The sequence below is a fragment of the Falco biarmicus genome, chromosome 4, assembly GCF_023638135.1.
Source record: "Falco biarmicus isolate bFalBia1 chromosome 4, bFalBia1.pri, whole genome shotgun sequence".
NCBI classification, from domain to species: Eukaryota; Metazoa; Chordata; class Aves; order Falconiformes; family Falconidae; genus Falco; species Falco biarmicus.
In genome coordinates, this window is record NC_079291.1 from 40,413,719 (window position 1) to 40,441,554 (window position 27,836).

Sequence of the window (27,836 nt, forward strand, 5' to 3'; positions counted from 1 at the left end):
GGAAATGCCTTAAACATCTGTCCCTAAGTCCTCTCCACCAGTGATCTGACATAAGCGTATAGTCAGATATCCAGATTTCAAAATATCTTAAAGCACAGGAACTCAAATATCCAATTTATGAGTCTTAATCTGCATTAGTCAGGACTCTAGCAAGTATGCTCTCTCCTTCAGGGCATCAGGGATTTTGTTTGGCTTTTTGCATTAACAAACTTGGTTCATGTTTCACAAGTTTGTTTTGACCTTTTTTGGTTTGTTTTGTTTTTTGTTTCATTTTGGTTTGGTTTTTTTTCTCATTATTCATGAGCTTAAATAAGGAGTTTTACTTATTGTTAATACTGGGCCTTTTGACCTATTTTTTATAGCTTCCATGCTAGAGATGAGTGGTATGTTTTTAATTCATACATTCAGTTTTTCCTCCATAGTTACCATGCAGTCTGAAATACCAACAACAAATCCATCCTCTGGCTTTGCCCGTTATGATGACAGTAGCTATTCAATCATCTTGTCCGAAATGCAATGGGAAGAGGCCAGAAAAAATTGTCAAGACAAATCCGCAGAACTTGCCAGCATTTCAGATGCCTACATCCATTCATTTCTGTGGATCCAGATGTTGAAATATGGAAAACCCGTATGGATCGGTCTTAACAGCAATATGGTAAGTGCTGAGATCTCCTCCTCTTTATAGACCTGCTGGATGCCCAGTTTATACCAGTGCTGAAACAACCGCACTCTCAATGGCTTTACTGTGTATATGCATAGATTTCTAGTGGTCCTGTTAGAGTTGCTCAAAGACTTTCATGCATCAAATGGAGTAAAGAGTCACAGAAAGGGTTAAGAAGGAAGTAATAGATCAAAGTAGAAAGCTCTAGAAACAGTAAAAGAAATAAAGGTGCATACTGAGAGTCACAAGCCAGGATGTGCAACTGTCATGAAGCAACTGTTAGCTGTTCTGAAAGTCCACTATAGAGGGGGCTACTTATAACTATTAATATATTAATAAAAGCTATTAGGAGTATTAGAGATACATTTTAGGATTATTTTTACTCTTTAATGTCAAGTAATCTTTACTCACCAAATAGCTCCCAGTTTTAGTTTAAATAGAGCAGAGGGGATGAATTCTCTGTAATTGCTTCTCTTGATATGGGATTTACTACATGACTTAAGGTGAACTCACCTGAGTTCCTTGCCATGTTGTAGAAGGTTGTGTTACTTCAGAAAAACCATCCCAAAAGCAATGTACTGTGGAACACTCTTTATATGTAGTTCTTGTGTAACTCAGCGTGCTCAGTGATGCTGCTTAGAACAGAGTACAGTGTTTGAAAAAACAGAGCAGCACAGGTCTTTCTGAAAACCTCAGATAAATATAGGACACTATATTTATGTGCCAGAATTTTTAATGTAAAGACTCTATTACCAGAACTTCTTTGTTTCCAGACTGGCAGCTATTACAAATGGACCGACAACTGGAAAACCAGGTACACAAAATGGGCAGCAGGGGAACCAAAGGAGAAAAATGCTTGTGTCTACCTAGATCTTGATGGTACTTGGAGAACAGCACCCTGCAATGAAAGCTACTTTTCAGTTTGTAAGACATCCGATGGTAAGCAAATAAATAGCAATTTTGAAGACACGTTCCTAATTCCATTAGCCTGCTTAATTCCAGTTTGGGCTAAAGCCCTCAAATGAGTGTGTTTCAAGATACTGTCTATCTCCCTGTAGAATCTGGAGGTTTGCTACCGGATGATACATGGATTCAGGCACATGAAAGCCTCTCGTGCAAATGGATATGGCTGCACTGTTTTCATGGTAGTCATAACTGTTTGCATAAGATGAATGTTCTGTCTTCGAGGTATTTTGCTCTGAGAGGAGCATAAATCGCACTTGAGATTGTGTCTAATGTAAGTAAGTACTGGGAGTGTGCACTCACTATGTGAACTGCAGCAACTGCGTAAGTTCACACACAGGTGTCACTGAGCCAAAACAGGCAAGTTTCAATCCCATTCACTATTTGTAGAGCTAAAGCAGTTCTGATGTCAGCGTAAGAGCCTTGAGAACATGAAAGATACTTTTACTCTTAGTACAGAGGTACGTAGAGGTATGTTTGCCTGTAGATTTTGTAGAATTGTGTCATTTTCCCTCCTTGAGGTTTTAAGGCTACATAATACAGTCTGTTCTGATGTGAGATTAAAGATAGATTTTGCCGCTTGGAGGTGGCTTCCAAGTTGAAATTTCCAGCCGTCTGTTTGGTCTGCATGTGCAGTGCAAGAACCACAGACCAACAGAAGTGAATTGTAGTTGCGCACATGATCAGAAACAGAGACTAATTTGGCAGAGGCACGCTCCGCTGATGGCTCCTTTTGTATAAGCTGACATCATACAGAGACCCGGCAGCTGCACAATATGGGGCTGTAGTATCAATGATTCATGAGCCTACAACAGTTTTCTGTGCTGTGAGAATGCAAATTTGAGATCTATATCATCCCTCAGGGTTTGCTTTCCTCACAGTACTGTCAAGTCAGTTAGATGCTGCAGGATGTGATTTGTTTCCTTGTCCTAAGAAATGTGATTGGATAAATAAGATGAATCAAATATAAGAATAAATGTAGTTCATTATGTTACAATATAATAAGGGAAAATAGCATGCAATATGATAAAAGGAAACTGTACTAGTTATTATGCACAATATGATAAAAGAGCAATAAGAGCAAAGCATTAAATCATTACTGCAAAGCATTACAGAGACTAAGAAAAGGATACATCACCAGTTACTACTTTAATGTAAGCCAGGCCCACACTTCGGCTGGGAAACCCAGTTGCAACTGGTGCCAGGAGTCTCTCGGTAACTGGGAAAATACCTACATGGTGCATCCACCCGTAGGCAAGGCTTCTGGTCCAGTGCCGGAGCTTGCCCACCTTTATACTCAGTGGAAAACAAAAATAGTTTACATACCTAATGTATGTAAACTTTTAAGTTTAGTGTAAGTGCAGGCATCCACTATGTCATGATTCACAAGGTTCACACACGCCAGGGATGCTGGCCAGATGCCTGAGCATGGTGGAGTTACTGTCATGACAAAGCTGCACATAATATTATTGCCTGGATGGTCCTGCTCATATCTTGCATATTCAGGGGGCTCAGGACAAACACTAACTGCTCATTAAAGTTGTTCTCTAGCTCCCTGAGCTCCCTGTCCAAGTTAAACAATTCCTAATTAAAGACAAAGACTTTTCATAAGCAATAATCAATTTTCACCACAGAGAGAGGTCCAGATAGTTAAGGCTAGGTGAGAGAAATCCCATACTATTTACACACATACCCTATTTGATAGGTTACTCATAATGCAATACCAATTTCATACCATATGGCTTCTTCAGCTATAGCTCCTACTGACCCTGCTCAGCTGCCTGGAGACTGCCCTGAAGAAGATGAACTCCGAGCTTGGATCCCTTACCGTGGCCACTGCTACTACCTTGAAGCATCAGCCGAGACAAGCTGGGCACTGGCCTCCCTTGAGTGTGTTCAGTTGGGTGAGAGTCTGCATCATCAACTGATAAGATTTGTATGAAAGTTCATACAAAACTCATACAAAAATGTAAAAACATTAATTACAAAAATTAGAAATAGTTTATTTACTTACTAAACTATTCTAAATCTGGCACAACAAAGTGACACAATTGACTTTGTGCCCTTCCTCCCAGGGGCTGTTTCCCAGCCGTGTAGCTCCCATCGGCTCCTGGCTTCTGAGGTACCATCCCAGGAGCAGTGGGGGGGTGACCACAGCCACTAAGCACCTCCAGGTCTCTGTCCTCCGCAAGAAGCAATAGGGAAACCAACAGAGCAGCTTGCATAATACTTTCAGAAGTTATTCTTTGTAGAGACTTGAAAAAGGAGTCATTCCAGTATTTGCTCACATAAGTTATAATTATTTGCTTGCTAATGCCTTTCAGGTGCTACCTTGGTTTCAGTAGAAAACATGGATGAATCTGACTTTCTGATCCATACAGTGCAATCACTTAGAAATAAAGTAGAAGGCTTCTGGATAGGACTTTACCAAAATGTGGATGGTAATGTCTTATTTTCAATATTTAATTGAAAAATGCTTTGCTAATAGGAGAACATTGAGGATAACTGTATTTTTACAAAAAATGATATGGTCTTCTGCTGAAAAATGGGTTTCTATCATATTTTTGAAGTCATTTGCTGAGCTAAGGAGTTTAAATATCCATGAGATACGTTTTAGTATTTTTTTAATCTGTATGTTGCTTTTTAGGTCAGTGGTTGTGGCTAGATAATGCTGTACTGGACTTTGTCAACTGGGAGGAGAAAGAGTCCAGTGAGGAGCATCACTGTGTTGAAATGAATGCACAATCCGGTTATTGGGACAACACTGATTGCTCTTCTGAAAAAGGATTTATCTGTAAAAAACCCAAAGGTAAGTCCTTAGTGACTCAGCCCTTAGTGACAGAGCAGACCTGTTTACTAGCAACCATTACAGCCCTCCACCACATGTCTGGAAGTAATTTCTGACAGTTTCATTTGGCACATCCTGCTTTTCTAAACACTTGTAGTTGCCTGTTTTTGCAGACTGCAAGCTCTTCACACCACTGTTTGCAGTCACATGGGAATATGGTAACATGTTGTATGCACTCTAGGTTGGGAACGAGAATATCAGAAAATTTTTGAATAACTAACACAGGCATTGGTACGGCATCCATCAAACAGTTGTGCAAACTTATAACTTTTCCACAAACTAAGTACTGTAACAGTTATTTACCCTTGCAAGGAGGAATTACATGTGAATAATCAAGCTTCCTCTTCAGGCTTGTTATACTCAACAACTATATTACTGCCCAGCGTAAAAAATTGGTTTAGTATTGGGCATGAATCAACAACCTTTAAGTCAGTAATGCCTCAGGGATACTAAAAGGCCAGCTATTTGTGTTGCAATAATATAAGGAGCACTTCCCTATTAAATGACAACTTCAAGTCATTACAGGAGCTATTTTATCAGCATTTCTGAAAAATTTCATGCAATACTGTACATGTCAGACTAATTTTTCAGAGGTAAAAGCCCACATGTGGTATTCCTGGATGGAGGCACATACGTTATAATTGTTATCATTCCATTCTCTTAAGCTAGGTGTTAAAATCAATCTTACCTAAAAAATGGTAGGTTGCCATCTTTAAACCTTTGTACTTTCTTTTGTAGTAGCTGTGAGATCAGGTTTAATTTTGCAGCTTTTGCATTTTGAAAACATAGTCTTTAATTTAAAAAACAAACAGAAATGTAACTGACAAGCAGTCATCTCCCATGAGCTGTTAATTTCCATGCTAAAATCAGCACATGCCCGTGGCAGTAAATCAGTTAATCCCCATTAAGGATTTACTATGTACATCCAAATTATATTCCATCTCAAACAGTACTAAAATAGCAAGGAAGCACTAAAATCCACCCATTGAATCATAAGATGCTCTCATATGTAACTGTTTCCTGCCTTAGCAGGGGATGCTGTTGCTTTGTACCTATTCATTTTACCTTCTCTGCTTTAATTTCATTTCATATTTTGCCTTTATAACTTCTCCTCTGGGTAGCAAACATCTTGGCAAACTGTAATGTAAGAGAGCCAAGAGGAGAAATATTTTCTTCATAATTTAGGGAGTCTTGATTCATAATAGTTTTGAGGTTTTGGGGGGTTTTTTTTGCTTTTTTTTTTTTTTTTTTTACTTTATAAGAACATCCAGTACATTTAATTCTTCTGAGTGTCAAATATTTTTTGCACCTCTTCAACTACAACAAAAAAGATTTGATAAATATCTTTTCTTTATCTCTTTCTTACGCATAGGCAAATACAAAGATTACAGCCTTGATTCAGAGGGCATTTTCTAGGGAAGACATTTAAGAATCTTAAACTTAATTGTAACAGCAAAATCCTGCTGGACAGACAGAGCTTTCTAAAACTTGCTGTGTGAAATTAATCTCCAGACTTGTACCTCATGTTCTTAGTAAATTAAAACTAGTATTTCAGGAAAAATGTGAAAAGGTATTTTCAATTGAACGTAGAAAAGTCAGTATTTGAATGTTGGTAGACATAAAACCAATATAAAGTTTAAAATGAATGAATATTATTGTTTGGTAATGTTAAGTAGGAAGGTAAAACTTTAGTAATGTGTTTTTTACCTCACTGATGTTGCCTTTTATAACAAGCAAACCAGTCAAACTTATGAATTCTAATTCTAATTCAAATTATTTCTCTCTGATATTCATTGAAGTTGAGCCAAGCGGGAGTCCTGTACAGCAAAAAGGTAAGAGCTATCCTAAGAAAATTAACAAAAATCTAAATACAAGGACTTCAAATGAGTTTTCTCAAATCACCTCCTTTTTAGAGAACAAGTCCTGCTGACGGTTACTGGAATGCATGGCTATAAATCACTCAGGGTTATTCCACAGTGCCTTTAACGTGCACACGAGCACCCACACATTCTTGGTTGACTGGACTGCTCCTGGGCTAACCCTGAGCTGACAAGCTCATTAGTGACCCCATTTGTGACCAGCTTTGAGAGCAGGCACAGAGAGCTTTACCCAGGCTGTCAAAAGATGTATATGCAAATAGGTGTACATGCAAGTTTTTTTCCATAGGTATTATTGTAAATAATGTAACATAAAAAAATTGCAAAACTAATTCCCAAATAAAAACCATCCCACATCCATATTTAAAACATGCATTTTCATTAAATTTTTACAAGCACCCACTGCATGCATTGTATATCACTGCAATCCAGATCCACTAAAACCATGCTAGCTTTAGCAACAGAGACCTGGCTACAGATAAGCAACAATTCAGGGCTCAGATTTACACTGAACAGACTCCAAGTTCAGGCAGGAGAGAACATCCTCCATGTTTTTCATATTGTATGTGGAATAAAAACGTACTAAAGTTTTTCACAGTTATATGCATTCATTTCAGGCAAGGAAAACAATGAAGAGACTCACCCACATGTTCCTGTCTTCGTTTTGCCACTCATTTTCTTGGCTATCCTCACTTTTCTTGGAGCTGGCATGTCAATCTATTTCTACAAGAAAAAAAGACAAAACCAACCATCAACAGATTCTGCAATGAAACACTTCTGAAATGATGTCTCAGTGACTGAAGAATTGGTGAGAATGGGTCCTGTAGCATCTACCAATTCAGAGGAGCAAGTTCTTGCTGATGTTAAAGGATGTATCCGTTAAAAGTCTCCAGTGAGAATACCTGTAATCTTAAATTAAATCCCTTTTCTGTACCATGTGTATTTTATAAAACTAGAATTATGCATTGATGTTTTACTTTTGTAACTGACAGGATGTTCTCAAGAGGCTTAGCAAAAACACGGGTGTAAACAACTTGTCAAAAATAATTAAACATACTGGAAAAGGACTATAGAAGTCAGTCAGTGAGAATGAACGTCCAGTACAGCGTGATTACTATTTAAATGGTATTCCCATGACTTTGTGGACACTGCAAAGAACTGAAAAAGTAAAATCTGCCCGACTCTATTGCAGCCTTGAACTCATTTTGCCCCACAAACTTCACTCCATCAGACCAGCATGCTTATTGTTCCTCATGGGTGTATCCTGTCACACTTAGAAAACTGTGCTTCATATAATTATCTCCAATAATTTTGGGATAGGAAAGCTTGCCATTTTTGTTTTCTGCTATGGAAAATACAATTTATACCGGCAATTATATCAAGCTCAAGTGTGGGTTTTGGTCTTTTTTCAATCTGATATGATTAACTGTAGTATGTTCACTAATATGAATTAAAATACTCTCACCCTTGCATTCTTCTTTTTTTTTCTTAGTGCTTTGAAATAAATAAAGTTTTCATTAGGATAATTTTCAGCTTCAGCCTTCTCTGTGAATCAAATAAGAGGAAAGGGGAAGGGAGGTGCTCCTGCCTGTGCAATAACTTTTGTCAATAACAAGGAGCACTTCTCTCCTCACCACTTTGAATTCAACTTTCCATTTTTAAATGTGAGAAAAAGGAACTGAAAACTAAGGAATGCAGCAGATGATACTGTGCTAAGAATCTGCAAGACTAAATTTAAGATGCTAGTGAAACAGTGGAAAGCGGTTCAAAATAGCATTTAGGTGAGCTGCAATTATAACATAGACACTAAACATCTTATGTAGAAGAGTGCTTAGCAGATAGCCCCTGCAAACAACCTGCTCTCCCCAGGCTGCACAGGGTCTACTGAGCAAGCCGGAAACTTGAAAGAAATAGTAATTAAAAAAAAAAAAAGTTTCTTTTCTAGGCACTGTAGTCCTGGTTTTCTTGGTGTAAATACAATCAAGAATTTAGCACACTTGTGAGAGCAGGTTATTGCACAAGTGAAATGCAGCATGCAGGACATCAACCCCCCAAAGACTGCAACCAGCACCAAGTTGGTTGGTCACGTGAAAAGGGCAGCTCTGAAGTGCTCAGTTCTTTAAGCCTACCCCAGTGTTTGCACTAATCTCCCCTACCATCACTCTGCAGCCTTGGGGAGCTGAATTCTCACCAGCATCCATTTACACAGAAGGGAGACTACAGCCCAGTTTGGACTTCATGGGGCAGAGGAGGAAACTAGGCAGGAATTGTGTCCTCCAGGTATTTTCCCTTGGGATCCCCTCTGTTGGAGACATTTCATTTTGTGATTTCAGATTTATCTGAAATATGGTTTCACTCTGTAAACTCAGCTTCTATTTCTCTCCCACCCCATTGTTGTCTGTGGTACCGCTGAGCTTTACAACTTTGTACTACTCTTGCAAGCCTCGCTCACACTAAGCACTCCCTGAATGTCACCTGCAAATAGAAAAGTTATAATTCAACATTTTATTAAATTCCTACTTTTACTGAAATCCAGCCACTTTCTTCTGAAAATGTTTTTCTCTCTTAGTGATTTCTAACAGCCAAGTCAACAAGTTTAGCCAGCACTTGCAACAATTTTCCCTAACACCTTATAAATGAAGGCAAAGATAGTTGCTCCTCATATGACACCTCCTGTTCAGCTTCTATATATATCTCACTACTGGTTATTTCACTAATCGCTTTTTTTCAATCTCGTTACCACAACTTATTTTAATTTCACTGATGTAAACAAAAAGAAGGAACAGTAGGACTTGTCTGCATGTGAATATTTGCCAACACAGCTTTGCAGCACAGTTGTGTAAGACTCTCCATGCCAATACAGGTTTTCAAATCAGCAGTTTGCTCAAAGGAGCTCCTCCAATTTAGCTTATGTTTGACTTTGTCCTGGAATGCCCTCATTAGGAATTTCTCAGATCATAGATGAACACATCCTTTTGCTTGACAAAAGTATTCTGGGCAGAAGTTTCCCTCCTGTTACAGGGAAGCTTACCACTAGCCTATGACATCAAGGTTTTCCTTCAGATCTTTGACAAGTAGCTATGAACAGCACAGTCTCAAACTGTGATCAAAGCAAACAGTGTAGCAGTGCGGAAAAAAACAATTTTAGCTCTCTAAAGTGAGCAATAATTCATAAAGCACCGAATACTGCAGATCTGTAAAATTTTCTCTTTCTTCTAGATATGTAGAGTTGTGGCATTATGGCAATGTGCTGAACCACTGGGGGTTTGTCTCCCTTCGTTTCTGAGATGTAAGGGTTAAAGCAGAGACTGAGTTTTCAATCAGTGATATTTGACTTCTGGTTTCTTGTCACCAGTTCTCAAGTTGCTTTTTTAGAGATCTGTCCTGTGTAGCACCCCAACAACTGACCTGTATGTAATACTGGTAAAGTCCCAGAAAAAAGACAAATGTCACCACCTCCTGTTACATGGATGGAGACTTCAGTTTTGGAAGCAACTCACTTTTCAGAAAGAGAAGTGTCTGCAATGTGCACGCCAGTTATTTCAAAATACCATGTGACAGGATATTTCTGTATTTAGGGTACAGAGCTTTATCCATCAATGCTTTGACACAGAGAAGGACCTGTTACTATCTTCACTCAAAAGGATTTTATACATTACCAATTTCACAGTCCAACTTTTAGTAGGGGAATGAAAGGCAAGTTCCATTTGCAATGAGTTTCTCCAAGTTCTTAGTTTTCCTTTCCCTCATGCATGGCTCATTACAGTCATCGGGTAAGTTTCTTGTTGGCTTTGTGTTGAGCTAGCTATGATAATGTTTTTCCTTGGGCAGCTTTACAGTTTTAATGCATAGATTGATTATTTTGTATTTGTTATCAGATTTGATACATGATCTGAAGAGTATGTTGGATATGTTGTTGATTCACAGAATAAAGGAACGGAGGTGTAGGGGTAAATGGAGGTAGTAAGAGCAGAATCTGTAAACTGCAATTTCTTTCTGTGGAAATACTAAATCAGATGGCACTCTGTGGGAGGGTTCTGAGAGATGAGGAAGCATGGAGATCTCCATTTACCCTGCCCATCACACCCATCGTGCAGTGATCAAAGGGGTTTAGAGCCATGTTTTCATGCAAGTTTCTTTTTCTGCTCATGAGGTATGAGAAGGAAGACCTGACTCCTGACCTCCAGTTTGACCACATTGGATATAGCTATAGAGAGAAACGGTAAAGCAGCAATGTACAGAGAACTGAGCAGATGAATGTGAGATTGAAGGTGTATTTCAGAAATTTCAGGATAAAAGAATGCTCCTGTAATACTGTGATAGTTTAAAAAGATGAAGCATTGCTAACCTTAAAGAGTCTGAGTTGAGGGTGAATGTGCAAGTGCAAAATGTGAAATTGAAACCTAACATTTTTAGTCAGTAAATATGCTCATGACAGTCTGATCTGTATTGTCTCTGGTCAGCTATCCTTTTTCTTCAAACAATTAATGAGAAGATGGAGTGATAAAGTGAACCTATTGAGCCATACAGAATACAATGCAGTGAACTCTGTCTGAGATCTACTTATAAGTTTTCTGTCTTCAGGAACCACAATTTATCATCACAGAACTTGACTTTCCTACAGGGAATATATATCCAACTCTAAAAGCAGTATTTTAACCCCAAATTTTACTAAAACATTATATTGTATTTAAAATCTCTAGCTGCACAAGGGGAAAAATTAAAATTAAAATAGATAGTGTGACCTCTCAATTTAGAGAAATATACTGATAGATAGATCCATTTCTAGGAACTCAGATTTATGATTTTAGGATTATTTTCATATGTCCTCATAATCTTTTCTGCCTCCTAGATACTTTTACATTACAAGGAAATGCCAATGGACAGCCCTGTGTATTCCCTTTCAAATATGAAGGCCAACAGTACAATGAATGCACAGATGCTGGTAGGTCAGATGGCTGGCTCTGGTGTGCAACAACCGCAGACTTTGATGCTGATAAACAGTATGGATTTTGCCCACTCATAAGTAAGTCCTGCATTTTATTTATTAACTTGTCATGAAACACAGCAAACTATCTACTGAGGTACCAGGCTCTTTATCAGCTACCAGCTGCCCACCCTCATGACAATCCTTGTCAGAGTAGCCCAAATGAAATTGATCTGGTTGACCATTAGCCCCAGTAGCCAAGTGCTCCTTCTACAGCAAGTGGAAATGTGGCCCCAGGTATGGTTCAGCCTAGCCAGACTCACCTGCTGGAGGTGGTTTTGCGGACAAGTGAGATGAAGAGGCTCTTTGATATCTTGTTTCATGTGACTTCAGTGCATGTCATGATCAGTATGAATCTTGACATGTTTCTTCCTTTCAGAAAATTCCCATTGTCCTGTATTCCTCAGGCATGCCCTGTAGGTCTATTCTCACTTAAACTGCTATCTACTGTTTTTTCCCCCTTAACATCCATTTCCTTTCTTGTTCTTGTTTCCAGTTAGCAGCCTACACAAAAATGCTGCTGCTAAAATTATCCTCCTCTCCCATCTTCATTCTGTCTTCTGTACCAGACTTACATTTGGATCCCTTCACCTCAGTATACAAACTGTTTCACTTTCCTCACCAACTGCCTTTCTGTCTTAGTCCAACTCAGCCAACCTCACACAGGGCACCAACTGCTGCAGCAGAAATCAATAGGCCGCAACAAGGTTTTTATTTACCATTAGTAAGATTCTACTGTCCATGCTGTTTTTCCCCTTCCTCCAGAGATCAGACCACACTCCTGCTCCTCCATCCAACCCCCTCTCCCACACTCCTCAGGGCTTTGTAACCACTTAGCAGGATGAGCTACAGCTGCACATCATCCATGCCAACCAACCCACTGCCTCTGAGGCAAGGCCACAGCTGCATGTTATCAAAGCTGATCAACCCACTGCCTTCATTCATCTACACCTTCCCAAAAACACAACAGTTTCACAAGGTTTTGGGAGCTGTTCTGCAAAGAAAGACTGCAGCTGATCTGTCTGTTGGTGCTACACAGACTGCTTTTATAGCTCCTCAGCCTGTCAAGGGCAAGGTTCTGCCATTTTTTAAAAAGCTGCTTCTCTGGACGATGAGCTAAGAGGGAGTTCCTGCCCCACAGGGCTGAAGAGCCTTCAGGGTCATAGTTCACCTACATGCTTACCTTCCTCTGACTTTACCCTGGAATCTCTTTTTTCAATCAACAGATATGTCTGGTTTACTTAGTACTACGTTTTGTGTAAAACAATTTAAAAGCAAATGCTGGAAACCCATTCACTTCCTTCTAAAACCCCAGAAATTTAAATTAATGTTTTAAATTTCATAACAATTACACTTTTTTTACACTTTAATTAATGCCTAATCTGATTTCAGTTTTTCTGGATGATAGCATACAGTTAATACTGTGCATTTTTAATTACTGTGCATCATTACATACTTGCTTTTAGTTGGTGCAATGTCAGTCCTCTAACAGCAGTGCTCTACATCACCTCTTCTTCCAGATGACACAGGAAGATTTTGGACAGAGGATGTTTCAACTGGCACTCACTATCAGATAAATTCAGAATCAGCTCTAACATGGCACCAAGCAAGAAAAAGCTGTCAGCAGCAAGATGCAGAACTATTAAGCATCATAGAGATTCATGAACAAGCATATATAGGAGGTAAAATAGTAGGGAACAAGACCTTAAAATATGCTGTTCCAAAGCTTTAGATGATGAGGTTGGCTGCCTTGTCTTCTTTCTCAGTGAAGAAGACAGGGTGTCAGGGGTGGTTCAGTAGCTGCCAAAAGGGAGATGGTCTGAACTCCCTTCACTAGCTGGTGTTTTTATATGAAGGTTTGGCCCCAAACCTCTGTAGGGGGGAATATGATCCCATCCCACCTTTGGGCTCCAGGTGGGAGCTACCACATCTTCTGTCGCTGTCCCAGGGAGAGGGTTTCCTCCAGTTGCCTTCATGCTGGTGCACTCATTCCTGACCAGGGCTATGGTCTGGTTCTTAGATTTGCCTTTTTCCTCTGTGTTCCAAGGATTATTAATCTTTCTAGGAGAACATACGATGATGGTTCTAATATTGGTACATTCGCACACATAAATTCCAAATAACTCCAGTGGATTTCAGAAACAAGTATCATGATATCAGTTTGGTTATAAATGGTGTGAAGGGGGCATTGAAACCACTAAGAGAAAAAAATCTGGAAGTAACTGATTGGCACAATGTCTTCGTCTTTTATGGTGTATTTACTCCATGAAATCTGTTACAGAAACATTTTAGCACAGTTCCCTAATGGCAAAAGGTATTTTTTGCATTTCTTATATTGTAATGAAACAAAGTGAGAGAAGTAAACTCTTATTAGTAAAATAAGATGTTAATTTTCCCTTTTAACAACTGAGATCTCTGCTAAATTGATATTTATTCATTTAAATATGTTACTCTTTTAATTTGTGCAACTCAATAATGTGGAAAGTACTAGAATTTGGCTGGTTTAAACTAAGAAAAATAAATTTCTTGCTTTTGCCTTTATTTCTTTTACATGAACTTGCTAAGGATGAGAATAGGGACATACAACTGACTTTTTTTTCCCCTAATTTAGAGCTAATTAAAAATTTCAGTTTTGCATTCTGGATTGGATTGAACAGTCTGAATTTCAACAGTGGATGGCAATGGGTTGGGGGCAGTCCTTTCAGATATCTAAACTGGGCTCCAGGTAAGAACTGTATCTATTTGGTAACCTTTGAATGGATTCTGATAAGAGACCAACTAATAAAAACTGCCTTAGCTACTTTTATTTCAGCAAAGCCCATTCTGATTTACAATAGCTGAAGATATAGATCTTTATTTTAAGAATTACACTTCAAATTACGAAGTTCAGTGTGGATATCAGCTATAGCAGGTTCTTTTATTTTCTTATCTAAACAAAGATCTTGCTTATGAAAGCAGAGTATCATTTGGAGTAATATATAAGCCTACAGATCAGAGATCAGAATTTTTTCCATAATGTGCTGTCCAAGAGTATGAATATAAATAAAATCTTGCAAAGGTAGCAAACCTATTTAGAATATAATGGCACTATGTCATCTGAAGAAATTTTAAATATTATTGAAAGGCTTACAGAACCATCTCATAATTCCTCAACAGTGTAGGCAAAATTGCACTGGGCCACCTCAAGGAAGGGAGACAAGGTGGGTTTGTGGTGCTCCTCACAGGCAGGGAGCTCTTCTGTTTGCTTGTTGGTTTTTTGGTCCTGTGCTTGCTTTGTGCCACAAGTATTTCAAGCTGTCTCCTGTTTTGGAAAAGGTACAAACTGGTAAAGGAATAATTACACTTTCCTCTAAGTCTTCAAAAATTCTGTGTCATTAAATTTCCTTTCCTGATTACAGAGGCTTTTGCACACTGCAACAGAATACAGAAAAGCCAATTTATAGGAAAGCAGAACTGTGAAAATCTTGACATATACTGGAGTTAATATAACTTAAAACTCAATATTCTTAAAGTCTAGAAGTTTTTTACACAGGACAAAGGTTCATCTGCTCTGTCTATGAGCACCAGGATATCAGGAAAAGAACTAGAAATTTCCCAGTACTATCCTGAAACAAAGCTTTTACTTTACTTGTAAAACATAGACTAGAAGCAGCACCCTATAAACTGCAATAGCAGTTATCCTATAGGGCAGAGCTTCTTCACATTAAGCACTGAGGAAATCAGAATAAGTTGGTGTTTCTACTGATAATGTAATGGTTTTGTTAATCATTTTTATTTTTGCTATGAGATTCTATTTTCTCTCTTACACTAAGGAAGTCCTTTCCTACTCCCTGGGAAAATCTGTGGAGTGATGAATCCCAGAAAGAATGCTAAATGGGAAAATCAAGCATGTAACCAGAGACTTGGCTACATTTGCCAAAAGAGAAACTTCAGTTCAAAGTCTGACATTATACCCAAAGGTAGGTTAGTCAAATAAAACAAAAGGTTTTTCTCTGACTTCTAGAAAGAGCAGTCTGTGAAAGATCTGCAAATGGTAAAAGGTATGCAGCATTATTTTTCAACCAAGACATTAGAAACTCTTGAAAAACACAGCTATACAGGCACACACAGACTTTTATATGTTGCCTTTGTCCTCCCACTGTGTATTAAACATCCACAGGAGAATATTATTTTGTACCATCTCTATCATTCATTCTTGCAAGACAGATAGAAGTTGCTCTATCATGGTAACTAGTGCCAACAATCAAATTTGCATAAATACAGTAGAAATTTTATTCTCATTTGCTCCAAATGAGCAAGTGCAGTTAATCTAACATCCATGAAAAAAATCATCCTCTGATGACAACATTATGCAGTGCATTGGGTTTAGATGAGCAGAGCAGGAGGAGCAGCAGTATGCACAGGCTGCATTTCATCCATGGGCCACCCTGACCTATGGCTTCAATGACATAACAAGGCTATGAGCATGTCACATTCATGAGGGAACTGCTGGAGGCTATCACCTGGGAATGTTATAAAAGCTACTTTTAAAAAGTAGTTATATTGAAGAAAGTTGAGAAATAATTTCAGAGAACCTTTATTCCAGTATTAACCTTAAAAAGAAATGCAAGATTCTATTTTCAAAGCAAGCTTAAGGTAAGCTTTCAAAGATATTTAGAAATCTAAGTAATAAAAAGGTCACTGAGTCAATATGAAGACTACCAGCTCTGCACTAATTTGCAATGTTTACTGAGCTGCAATTACCAAAGAATTACTTCATGCTTTTCCATATCTGAAAATTATGTCTGTTTGCAAGAGGACATTGTACAGCAGGCAGAGCCTAATGTCAGCCACCCAGGCAGCGAGGGAGACCATGGCACACTGACCAAATTCCTCCGGGGGGCAAGGAGGGGAGAGGCTGACGTCTGCTTTGGTCTCTCTTTCCTCCCAGATCATGATTTCAAATTTCATTTCTGACACAATATGGGCATTTTTCAATGATTCTCTGCTTAAGGAGACATTTTATTTGCATATTTAGCATACTGTGCCTTAATGATATTTGGTTTTCATTTGAATGTATTTGCATTTCTAACTGCAGCTATATGTTTATTCATATAGTCCCACTTTTGTAAAGAGTGCCTGAGAGACTTCATTGTAGTGTCCTTTATTTCCCTCTTGCAAAATTGCTCCGAAAATCTGTGCTTTGTTTTTAGAAGAATTGAGACCTATTAAGTGCGCAGATGGTTGGTGGCCATACGCAGGTCACTGCTACAGCATTCAGCGGGAATCCAAAACATGGAAAGATGCTCTCATTTCATGTAAGAAGCAAGATGGAGATTTGGCAAGTGTCCACCACATTGCTGAGTTCAGCTTTCTAGTGTCACAGCTTGGTTACAGTGAGTATGTATGTAGGCCTGTATTGTTTGCCCCAACTATCACATAAAAGCTGAGCTTCATATTAAATATTAATAGTTTCTCTGAAATATCACAAGTGGAAGGCTGAATCTAATTTATGGTGCTCTTTTATGTTGTTGCTGTTGCACAAATAGAAGTATATTTATGTTTATCAAGAAACATTATAAAGCAGGAAAACTAAAAAAGGAAAGGTATCCCTTGCAGAGACACAAAAAGATCTCTAAAAATTGCACTTCTGGCACCTTTACTCTGTGTTCAATATATTCAGAACAGAGCTCCAAACCTAGAAGAAATCTAACTTCTTGCTGAGATTAAAACCTCTTGCTACATATTCTTCTAAGAAATTAACACCTTTTCACTTCTGATTTCCCTTGGATCTGTATTACCCAGTCCTGACACTTGTCACACATGCTGGACTTGATGAACCCCCCTGACGGGCCATTACAGGCTGTCTGATGCTTCCCCATTAAAGAGATGCATTGGCAGATGTCCTCATGGCTTGGGCTCGGTTTGACCTCCCGAGGTGGGACACTCACAGCCACTCACTGTCCCACCCTCCATGCTAGGGGCCATTTTGTCGCTCTGAATCACAGATACTCAGAAAGTTTGCAAAAGTCTTCTGCCAGCCATAGTTTATGTTTATTAAACTCAGTATTTCTGTATGGAATCGGAGGCCCTTTCAGTACCAAGGCATCTCTTACCACAGATCTGAGAGGAAACCAGCATATTTATTAAAGCACAGAGACCACCTCTCATGTGCCACATTCCACATTTATCAGTCCCTCTTTGCTCTGCAGCTGAAAATGTTCGCTGTATTGCACAGTGGGCCACAAGCAAACCTATTCTTTTCCATGCTCCAGAGCCAACAGAAGAGCTGTGGCTGGGCCTGAACGACCTGAAGGCTCACTTCTATTTTGAGTGGAGTGACAGGACTCCTGTGACATTCACCAAATGGCAGCGCAGGCATCCCACCTACACAAACGGTCTGGAGGATTGTGTTGTTATGAAGGGGCAGGTATATCTATGCAGTTATTTCATAGTAATGCAAACGAATAATTATGTCAGTCTGAAATCACTTGCCATTATATGCTTATTCAAGAGTTATTCTGTATCTTACCCTAAAATAGTTTTCCCCATAAAGTTGGCATCAACCAGAAGAGAAGTTCAGAGGACAGGAGAGATCAGAAACAGAGAGGTAGCGTTTTCCTAGTGCTGCCTTCTGAAATTTCTTATCTGCTGAATAGTCTGATCCAGAAATTTTACATCAGATTCATTTTCATGATTGCAGTGATGAAAAAAGTTATGGCTCTGGGGGAGGAATGGGGATAAACTAGCTAATACATTGTGTGGTTATCATAGAGGGTATTTGCATACCCTGTTTTCCGATCCGACAAACCATTATGTCCCCCATTGTCATGCCACTAAGACACGGCATTGAGGCATGGAAACGAAACCTGGCACTAGGTCGTGTTTTTCCAGCTGTGACATAGAGTTCAAATTTCTACCTGCCAAATACCTAACCTAAAATCCTACAGTATTTCTGACTGCTTGACTCACAAAGTCATTTTCCTGCAAGACATGGTTGTTTGACACAGTTACATGCATGTACATACACACACGTACACATGCAGTGTCATTAATTTTTTCATGAAAGCAGCAAATAGAAAATCCTGTTATGAAATACATGCTGTTGTTGAAAGAACTGCTATATCATAGAAGAACATTGCTTGCCAGTACTAGGCATTAATAGAATTGATGCTAGAGCAGATTTTATGTGGAAAAAATGTTCCTATTTAAATTTTATTTTTTACATAATTCCTTTTTAAAAAGAAATCCATCGTTTTCAGTCTTCTCCTTGATGGATAAAATAGATTTACTGCAACACGCTCGGATGTGTATTATTTCAGTTTCGTTGACCTTTTTTCCAGAAGTGTAGTGAAATAATCCTGCTCTGAATGCAGATCCATTAGCCCCTGATGAAACGTACCTTTACAAACCCTCTCATTAGACAGTTATGATGGCAAGTAACGCTGAGACTTCAAGATGTTACTTATTTCCTTCTTTCATCTGAAATGAGCATCAAATGTTTCTTAAACTAATACTGATAGATGTGTCTTTTTTATTTTTATCTTTTTTTAATAAAACTCCGGCAATGGTCCCATAGCCTTCCTAGGTAACATATTTCATTGGGCCTTGTAGTGAAGAAAGAGGAAATGATTATGAATGTCCCCTTTTTACATTCATTTCTTCTCCCTGCTGTTCCAGGACGGATACTGGGCAACAGATGTTTGCAATAAGCAACTTGGTTACATCTGTAAAAAGAAGCCTTCATCACAATCCTCTGAAGAAGAGACAATAGAGGACCCAGGCTGCCGAGATGTAAATGTTCTCTCATAAATTAATTCTTTTGGGAAAACATGAACACAAATTCATTTACTGGTTCTTGCTTCTCTTAGAGTCTTTGTGTTTGTATCTTCTAGAAAATCTACTCTTGAGGTAACCTAGTCTTTTCCTACTAGCAATTTACTAATAGATGTGCATTTTTCATTTTTGCTGTGAAAATACTCAAGAAAGTCAAAATTAATTTACATGTACATGACCTGCAACAAATTTAACATGGTATATTTATACACAAAAGAGCAGAGCTAATATTGAAGTCTCTTTCAATTTCACCTTAAGAACTTTATGTTTGTTACAGGGTTGGAAAAGATATGGTTCACACTGTTACATGGTGGGCTCTGCACTTTTGACATTCTCAGAAGCAAGTAAGAGATGTGAACAGAGCAAAGCTTATCTAGCTACGGTGGAAAGCAGGTAGGAAAATATCTCTTTTGTACTTCAAAATCAGTGCTTCTGATGAAGAAACTTGCAAAACTTGTCCATTTTTTGAACTTTTCAAAGTGTTTTATCAGCAATTTTCAAAAATTTTGTAGTAGTAAGCTAAATAAAGTTATCCATGAAGGAAAAAAATGTGCTCAATGTTTTAAGGGTTTCTACTTAATCTATTACAACATTTTTAAAATTTTGGGGATCCTTTCTGTTATTTTCAATTCTTAATTAAAGCAATTTCTATGTTATTTTGGTTTTTTTTTTTCTGTTGGAAAGTAGTTACTACAATTTTAATCTATTTACTGATGGATGTTATCTCATTATGATAGGAGGGCTTTAACAAAAATATTTTTCTAAACTACCTTCTGAGCCAAATTCCAAACAAATGTAGGAAATCTTAACCAGGACCTGCCCCACCACAGCCAGAATGTATCATTTCCAGCCTACCTGTACCTTGGTCAGGCTTTGCAGGCTTCATGGCCTCTGAGGAACATGACTGCTTTCAGAAGTGATGGCTAGCAAAGCTGACAGTTTGGTCCTGACCTGGTGGTCTGAGGTACCTCCAAGATTTGGAAAGACTAGCAAAACAGGAGAACACAGCTAGAAGCCCATGTAAGCAGTGATTTGTGACATTTCACAGAACTGGATAGAAAGAAAAGAAGGTGCCTTCAGATGGAAGGAGAAAGTTGTCCCTCACCAAGTTCTTTTGACCACACTTCAAAGCCTGCTGAGGTTTTGTCTGCACTTCACTGCAGAGCTGTTGCCTGGCGGTCATGCTAGCATGATAGCGATACCTCTATTTGTACCGCTTAGATTAATATTGCAAGACAACAGGTTGTGAATGAACACTGTTTTCCGCTTCAGAACTGAGCAAGCCTTTCTGATTAGTCTGACGGGGCTGAGGTCTGAAACGTATTTCTGGATTGGTCTCTCCAACACAGAAGAACAAGGGATTTTCAGGTGGACCAGTGGTGAAAGTCCCCTCTTCACACACTGGAATACACTAATGCCAGGTAAGCTCTGCACGGGCTCGACCCCTGTGACAGGACTGCAGCTGCAATTCATGCGGGTTTCTGCTTTCCATCCCATCCCCTAGTGTTTGAAATTAGAGTGGGCATTTGATTTTGTGCTGGTAGATGTAAATGACCAACAGCATCAGACGTTGTGTTTGACAACAGTGCAACCAGCACTGTCACAGCTGTCAGGTGTTGTGTAAGTCAATCTCCTGCAAAGTTGTACAGAAACAGATTTGTAATGGGTTAGACTGAAGGCAATACTGTGCAGGAGTTTAAAAGGTCCATGGTCTCATTTTTTTTCAACTTCTTAACACCAGCTAACAACAACTAATCAGATTGAGAAAAATTATTATGGACAGGGTTTTGGCCCACAAGGTGCATATGTAAGAAATGAGCAGCAAACATCCAGCTGTTCAGCATTTCAGCAAAACGGATTAGCGTCTGCAGGAGAACTCTTGCCTTCACACTAGCTAGTTATGCCTTAAAACAAACTTCTTGTACTTGATATCAGCCTTCTTGAAATTGAATTGCCTGGATATTGAGAACCCCAAAGTAGCTGTCAGGCCATTTACTACATATGTAAATAAAATCAAGTGCCATTTGCCCTGTGATTTCCATGGGGTGGCAACATAAAGAAGATTTAGATTCTAAAGCTGCAAATCCCCCTTTTTGGCAAAGGTGTGTCTGTGAGACTTATTGGCCCATATCTGGCCCCTGGCAGGAAGTATTTAAAATAATTTTATATCCAGGATGGGTTTTAATCTGTACAATCTGCATCTTCCTTTTCATACTTTTCTATGAATAAAAGTGAAAGTCTCATTTCTTAGAAAGCAATTAAGATTTTGTTTTTACTAATTTCTTTTCAATGCCACAAAGGAAAAGAGCAAGGCTGTGTTGTCATGGGAACTGGAATTGCAGCTGGATTATGGGATGTGGTTAGCTGCGAGAAGACAGCAAATTACCTTTGCAAACAGCAGGCAGCAGGAATGCTACCTCCTGCTCCGCCAGTACGGGTTCCTACGGCCGCCTGTGCTGAAGGTTGGGACGGAGCCTCCCAGGCAGACTCGTGCTTCAAAGTAAGTGTGTGTCTCCCTTCAGTGCCAGTCTGAGTGCTGGGCAGCCCAGGGTCGGTGCCCTGGTCACGGTGGTACTCAGAGACCAAGGGCTGGGTCAGTTTTAGGGAATTATCTTTATAGCAACAGAAGGCAAAAAACCATGAGAAAATCCATCAAATATAATGAAAGTCAACAATGAAATACCTGAAACAATGAAAACAGAGAGCTAGAAATATATTTTCTTTTATTTAAATGCCAGGTGAGAACCTCACTTGATTTATTTGCTTCCAGGAATACGGGATCTCAGAAAAACATAGTATGGCATCCCAAGAGCTGGCAGTGTCACTTGTGTAAGATAATATTTCTAAGAGAAAATTTATAGAAACCTGGGCCTCTGCCAACTTTTCCTCACACAGCATGTGATACTATTAGTGATACTTTTAGATCCAGGTTTAGTTTGACATCAGTGACTCTTCAGCAAGTAAAGGTTTTGGGCATTCTCTTGATTTAGCTAAAAATGCTTTTTAAAGTCTCCTTTTTGAAAAGAAAAAAAGGTAGAGAAAAGGCAAAACAGATCAAGTAAAAGTGAATATGCAACACTGTTCTTCCAGGTCTTTACATGTAAAGTATCCTCTCTCTTTCTTTCTTGAGACTGCCTATTGGGAGGCCAGAGATCATTTTAGCTCTGTATTTATAAGGGTCTCAACTTCTTTGTCACATTTAATTATTGTTACTAACATTATTGGTTATGCCAATTACCAAATTGTAGACTATCCTTTCCCAAAAATGTAAAGCATCCAGTTTCTTACTTCAAGAATGTACAAATTTCATAGCAGAAAGTGGAGCTATTTGTATGCCTGCCCTGCCACACAAAACTCGCTTCCTCAGCCAGGTCAGCACCTTGCCAAACAGCTTTCCCCGTCCGTACTATCTTTTCTATTCCAACCTACTGATTTTCCCTCTACCTTCCATTTCACAAAAAACTCCTGCTTTATACTGCAGAACACCACAACTGAGCTATTCCATCTTTCTTTGACCCTTTCAGTGGTCAACATTCCAACTAAGCTATAAATTATTTTTTCCTTCTCTGTACATTGTGATATCCTTTGTTCTCCTCAGACACTTATGGTACTCTTGCCTTACTTTAAAATAGATGATGCTAAGAAAAAAAATACTTTAGATAACTAATGTATGATATGACAAGTCTTGACAGATGTTATGTTGTCTTATTCAAGAATAAAGGGGTGTTGAAGTGATACTGATTTTAATTACATATGTTTTTATATGCTAAACTTTGCACATTTAGTAATTTATTTTTACTTTTTTTCTTCTCAATAGTTTTTTGTGAGAGAGGGAAACCATAAGAAGTCTTGGTTTGAGGCAGAAGAATTTTGTAGAGAAATAGGAGGAAATCTGGTCACAATCAATACAAGAGAAGATCAAATTTTGTTATGGCAATTAGCATCGTAAGTACCTGCACAACTATTCTTTTTCATGTTCATGCTACATAAGAATTATGTAAGAATTCCATCAAAATATAATGGGAGCTGGGCAAGTGAGTGAATAAACACAAACACATTTTAAGTTAAAATGGAAATGTTTCATCTGAAAATATCATCCTGAAACATTGCTTTCTCAAAAAGAAAATCTTTAGTATTTGAAAGAGGCTTTGGTATTTTTTGTATTTCCATCAGAGGTTTTTATCAAGGCTGTTCTCCAGATTTCATCAACTTTATACATGTTAGTCCCCCTCCCAAAAGGGAGACAATAAGATGTTCAGCTCTAACTGTGCCTTCTTTTTTTTAACTGGTCGCAATTCATATTTTAATCAATGTATTAAAAAAAACAACCTTGAATTACTGTTAATGTAAACCAAAACACATAATGTGGTAATTTTCTGACTATTAACTGAAGACTCCTGAAATCAAACAGGAATCAATTTTAATTAAATTTTTTTGCACTGTAGATGCTATGTCTCACCTGAAATGTAAAGATTATGCCATTATTTGCCCCCAAAGTTAGACCACTATAGCCTGATTGCATTCTGTAATGTCAAGATATGTCAGTGGCACATAATATATAGCTATTTAACCAAAACTCTTTCACACAGTGGTGTGAATCTTTTCTCAAATAGATTTAAAACTTTCATATAAAAAAGTTTTTGTGATTTCACTCTTCATTTTATTTTCAGTATTGTGAGAAGCTGAATGTGTTTTCATTTGTCTGTTAGTCTGTTTTAGGCTATGAAACCTTTGTGTTATGTACTGAATGAAAAAGGACTACATTTTATCTGGTCCGTAGGTACAAGATGAATAGCATGAAGTATTAAAGAAACTACATAGGAAGTGCCAAGAAGGAATTCAAAGCAGATGAAAACCAAATTTTCACTATTTTTCATTAGTTAAACTGTATTACAGCTCTCTATCGACATTTTAATTTTGCTAAAGCCTCTGATGTGAACTCCTGCTATAGCCAAGAGCTATGTTGCAGCCATAAGGGCGGAAGCTGAGCTAGATCCGTGTCACATCACTTATCCTTTAACTTATATTTAAATATGACAAGTCTTGTCCCCACCAAACCTCTTGACAGAGTGCAGGCGGTGAGCCTGGCTATGGACCAACGTGAAGGAGCAGCTCGCGATTCAGATGTGACAGAAAGCAGCATGTTTCTATGCTTTCCAGCATTTATATCATGTCATCTCCTTCTACACTGATGTATCTATATTGTATGATTTATTTTAGGTATAAAGGACTGCACACTCAGGCTTTCTGGATCGGTTTGTTTCTCTTAAATCCTGATGAAGGATTTGCCTGGATTGATGGTTCCCCGGTGAGTACTTATTTGCTGGATACTAGTTGACTTCCTGTCCTTTAGAATATATAGATTTTCATCTCTTTATGCCTTTTTTTCCAACCTTTTTTAGACCTTTGGCAGGTACACGGCAGCCCTTTATCCATCAGCTGAACAGCTGCAGTGCTTAGTGATGACACTGTCTTAACACACTAATGGAAGCACAAAATTGCCTGTTTGATCCCTGGCACCATGTTACATCCCATCTTCTAAAGTCCGTGCTCTTAGACCTTCACAGCATCCCAGATCAGGCACTGCTGTAGTCAGGTTGCCATCTTTCACAAAGCAAAATAAACACAACTCCCTCCACCCATCAGTTTTTCCTCCAGGAGACACATACTTTTATATACTGTACAATCCTTACACCTTCTCCAGGGAGTGATGGGGAAATTGAGCTGATCAGCATGACTTTCACAGCCCCCTCAGACCTATCTGAACTCCTACTGATCCCATAAACAAGGTACTTGAGATGATGAGATCCTGAAACTGTGTAACAAAGGCAATCTCAATTACTTCTACTCAGCTCGAATCACATAGTAATTGACATGTATTTCCAACACAGGTAATTTATGAGAACTGGGATGACGATGAACCCAACAACCATAAAGAAATTGAACACTGTGTTATGTTTAATAGATCACCTCAAATGCGCTGGAATGACTTGTACTGTGAACATTTACTTAATTGGATTTGTGAAACAAAAAAAGGTATGATTACTTCCCCATTTAATTGGAGCGATAAAGCCAAGTTCAAAAGCAAATTGTATGGATTTAAACAAATTGAAAAGAAGATAGATACTGGGAATTGTTAATTTTAAAACTGGTTGCAGTGAAGGCAACACATAAAGCAAGAGGAATGAATTGAGATATTTCAATTGTACTCAGATCCAGGAAGTTAAAGATGTCCCTATTACTTCATCTCTGCCTTTCTCTCTTTCTGCCAAGGGTTGAACAAATTTGCAAGGCAAAGGAACTTACACCCTTTCCTTTTATTTCCTCCCTGTATGTCTATCTGCTTCAGGCTTACCCAGGAAAGCCAAAGATGCAGGACATTAAAACTCTCTGTACAAAAGAGAAAAAAGCTTTGCTTCCCACTGTGAAATGAATAATGGGAACCAAAGAGAGGGATCAGTTGCTACAGGAACCAGCAACACTGAAAAAGAGATCAAAAATAGAGGCTGGTGTAGCCTTGAAGGACTCCTGCATCCACCAGCTTTGCCTGGAAGTCAGGGCCCTAGCGACAGGACTCCTGCACCTGGGGCCAGGGCATGGAAGGACCCAATGGACGTGCATCAGGGTGCCTGCCAGCAGGAGACAGGGTCTTTATGGGCTGAGGACCTCCACTGACAACCCGTGAGGAAAGAACTCATTTTGCTTACTTAGTCCTACTTTTACATCCCTTCTTCCTGGTTGTAAACTGAGTACGTGTATGCATCTCCATGGAGCAGAAAAGAGTCTTAGGAGCTTCTTGAAAAGAAAGTTGGATGCATGCAGGGAGCTTGTGGGAAGCACAACAGAGAAAGGAAGGGAGAAGTAGTTATATAAAAAACACTAAGTACATCTAATATTTGATGGCTCTGCCAACAAACTGTTACCCTTGAACAGCAAATAAGGCACCGTGCTAACATTGAAAAGTTGCTTAACCAAAAAGGAAGAATCACTGTTCCCTGGTGGGTAGATTAGTCATACAAATGCACCGTCAAACCAGTGACTTCTGCATACCAGCTTGAAGCAAGACATCCTGCACAGCCCTCTCTGGTGGGCTGAGCATGCTCCTCTGCACAGATGTGGATCTCTACTCTTGGTGAGATTACTCAGGAGGAGTTCAGAAACCATAAAATAAAGATTCTGATCATTTTATCTTGATCCTAGATGACCCTTCAAATGTAAAAATACAAAATAATTAGATTATTGTTATTGTGAATCTAGATTCTAAAATAATCAATGTGAGAGGACAGATGCTCAGATTTTAATTCCCTCATACTCACTTAAGACACATATTTACTTAAGCTACTCTATCTTTTGGAAAAAAAAAGAATGTTATAATTAGAATTAAAAAAAAATTCAAAATCAAGTGAAGCACATAAATTCATTGTGAAGACATTTGAATAATATTTTTTACTAAATACTTAGGAAGAAAATATTTAAAATCTCCCAACAGAAGAATTTTGATTGCTTTTTCATTTGTCTGCTTATTTCTCATATAACTGTTCCTGTCATTTCTTTAATAATAGGTTCCTCTCTATCAAACCACAGAAGAAATAGAGATAGCTAAGAACAGAATTAGTAGGTTTTGTGAAGAACAAAGTAACAGGCATCCAAATGAAAACAGAGCTACCAGTATAGCTGGCTCTGGAAATAGCAACAGGTTAATTGCTTCCACCTGGTCCATCCTCTAAGCAGAAATCTGGGTTTAGCATCTGCTGACTCTGCAGGACTGTTAAAAACAGACCTTCCTAGCAAAAGCTAAGCCACTGGGATAGGAGGAATGTATTGAGATGCTAGGAATGATGTATGGTATTAACAAAATATCAGCATTAAGCTTTCAGTACTTGTAAATAGTTCACTACTGTGTAGGTGAGTTTGAGAGCTTACTATATTGGTTGGAATATGTTGTTTGACTATAGTCCCAGGAATATATAAAAAAAATAATAATAGTATGGCATTTTTAAGTAAAAAAATATTTTTCATTTATTTATTAATTTATTTTAAAGTAAAAATACTTAATAAATTTTCAAACTGATATGAATTTCATCTGTAATGTGTTTATATGCATCCTGTATTGTTTAATACAGTGCTTTTGGAGAGACATATATGCTTTAAAGATATATATTTTTCACTAGATGAATTTTTCTAAATTATACACATTTTTAATGTAGTCCAGTGGTATATGCTCTAAAATCCTGAAAATGCATTACATGATTCATAGCTTGGGGTTTTTTCTCCCCCCTCTTTTGCTATACAAAGAATTTGCAACTACATAAAGCAAATCTTTCTGGATTTTTCTGAATTTGCAATATTGCTCATGATGATCTTTTATTTCACAGGTTCACTTCTAAAACCTGAACCGAACTACAAATTTGGTAGGATTTTTTTCTCTTTCAAAGAAAAGTTTACTGTATAATTTTAAGGCATTGTACAGTCCAAATATAAATGTAATATATATGATTCTTTATCTTTCAGAATATCAAGTCACTGATAATGGATGGATAATATATGAAGATAAGCAGTACTATTTCAGCAAAGAACTTGTCCATATGGAAGAAGCACGGAGAGTCTGTCAGAAGAACTTTGCAGATCTTGTTGTCATTGAGAATGAAAGTGAAAGACAGTTTCTATGGAAATATGTAAGCACTG

General features: G+C 38.3%; 2 protein-coding genes across 4 annotated transcripts in view; both read left to right on the forward strand.

Annotated features, from left to right (window-relative positions):
- The window catches only part of LOC130147531 (macrophage mannose receptor 1-like), a 37,592-nt gene extending 29,771 nt beyond the window's left edge, over window positions 1-7,821 (forward strand). The window contains exons 24-30 of the mRNA XM_056334806.1: window positions 423-655; window positions 1,435-1,600; window positions 3,376-3,528; window positions 3,949-4,065; window positions 4,272-4,433; window positions 6,272-6,304; window positions 6,967-7,821. Coding sequence (XP_056190781.1) covers window positions 423-655; window positions 1,435-1,600; window positions 3,376-3,528; window positions 3,949-4,065; window positions 4,272-4,433; window positions 6,272-6,304; window positions 6,967-7,130 — 1,028 coding nt within the window. The 3' untranslated portion in view covers window positions 7,131-7,821. The remainder of the gene's footprint in view (window positions 1-422; window positions 656-1,434; window positions 1,601-3,375; window positions 3,529-3,948; window positions 4,066-4,271; window positions 4,434-6,271; window positions 6,305-6,966) is intronic.
- Window positions 7,822-9,942: 2,121 nt separating this feature from the next.
- The window catches only part of LOC130147532 (macrophage mannose receptor 1-like), a 33,987-nt gene continuing 16,093 nt past the window's right edge, over window positions 9,943-27,836 (forward strand). The window contains exons 1-16 of one of the 3 annotated variants that reach the window (XM_056334807.1): window positions 9,943-10,122; window positions 11,202-11,375; window positions 12,857-13,018; window positions 13,948-14,061; window positions 15,149-15,295; window positions 16,529-16,711; window positions 17,591-17,745; window positions 18,996-19,109; window positions 19,429-19,544; window positions 20,424-20,572; window positions 21,452-21,651; window positions 22,969-23,096; window positions 24,372-24,459; window positions 25,043-25,187; window positions 27,527-27,562; window positions 27,663-27,826. In XM_056334807.1, coding sequence (XP_056190782.1) covers window positions 10,062-10,122; window positions 11,202-11,375; window positions 12,857-13,018; window positions 13,948-14,061; window positions 15,149-15,295; window positions 16,529-16,711; window positions 17,591-17,745; window positions 18,996-19,109; window positions 19,429-19,544; window positions 20,424-20,572; window positions 21,452-21,651; window positions 22,969-23,096; window positions 24,372-24,459; window positions 25,043-25,187; window positions 27,527-27,562; window positions 27,663-27,826 — 2,136 coding nt within the window. In that variant the 5' untranslated portion in view covers window positions 9,943-10,061. The remainder of the gene's footprint in view (window positions 10,123-11,201; window positions 11,376-12,856; window positions 13,019-13,947; window positions 14,062-15,148; window positions 15,296-16,528; window positions 16,712-17,590; window positions 17,746-18,995; window positions 19,110-19,428; window positions 19,545-20,423; window positions 20,573-21,451; window positions 21,652-22,968; window positions 23,097-24,371; window positions 24,460-25,042; window positions 25,188-27,526; window positions 27,563-27,662; window positions 27,827-27,836) is intronic. The other 2 variants (XM_056334808.1, XM_056334809.1) reach the window with 2 other exon arrangements.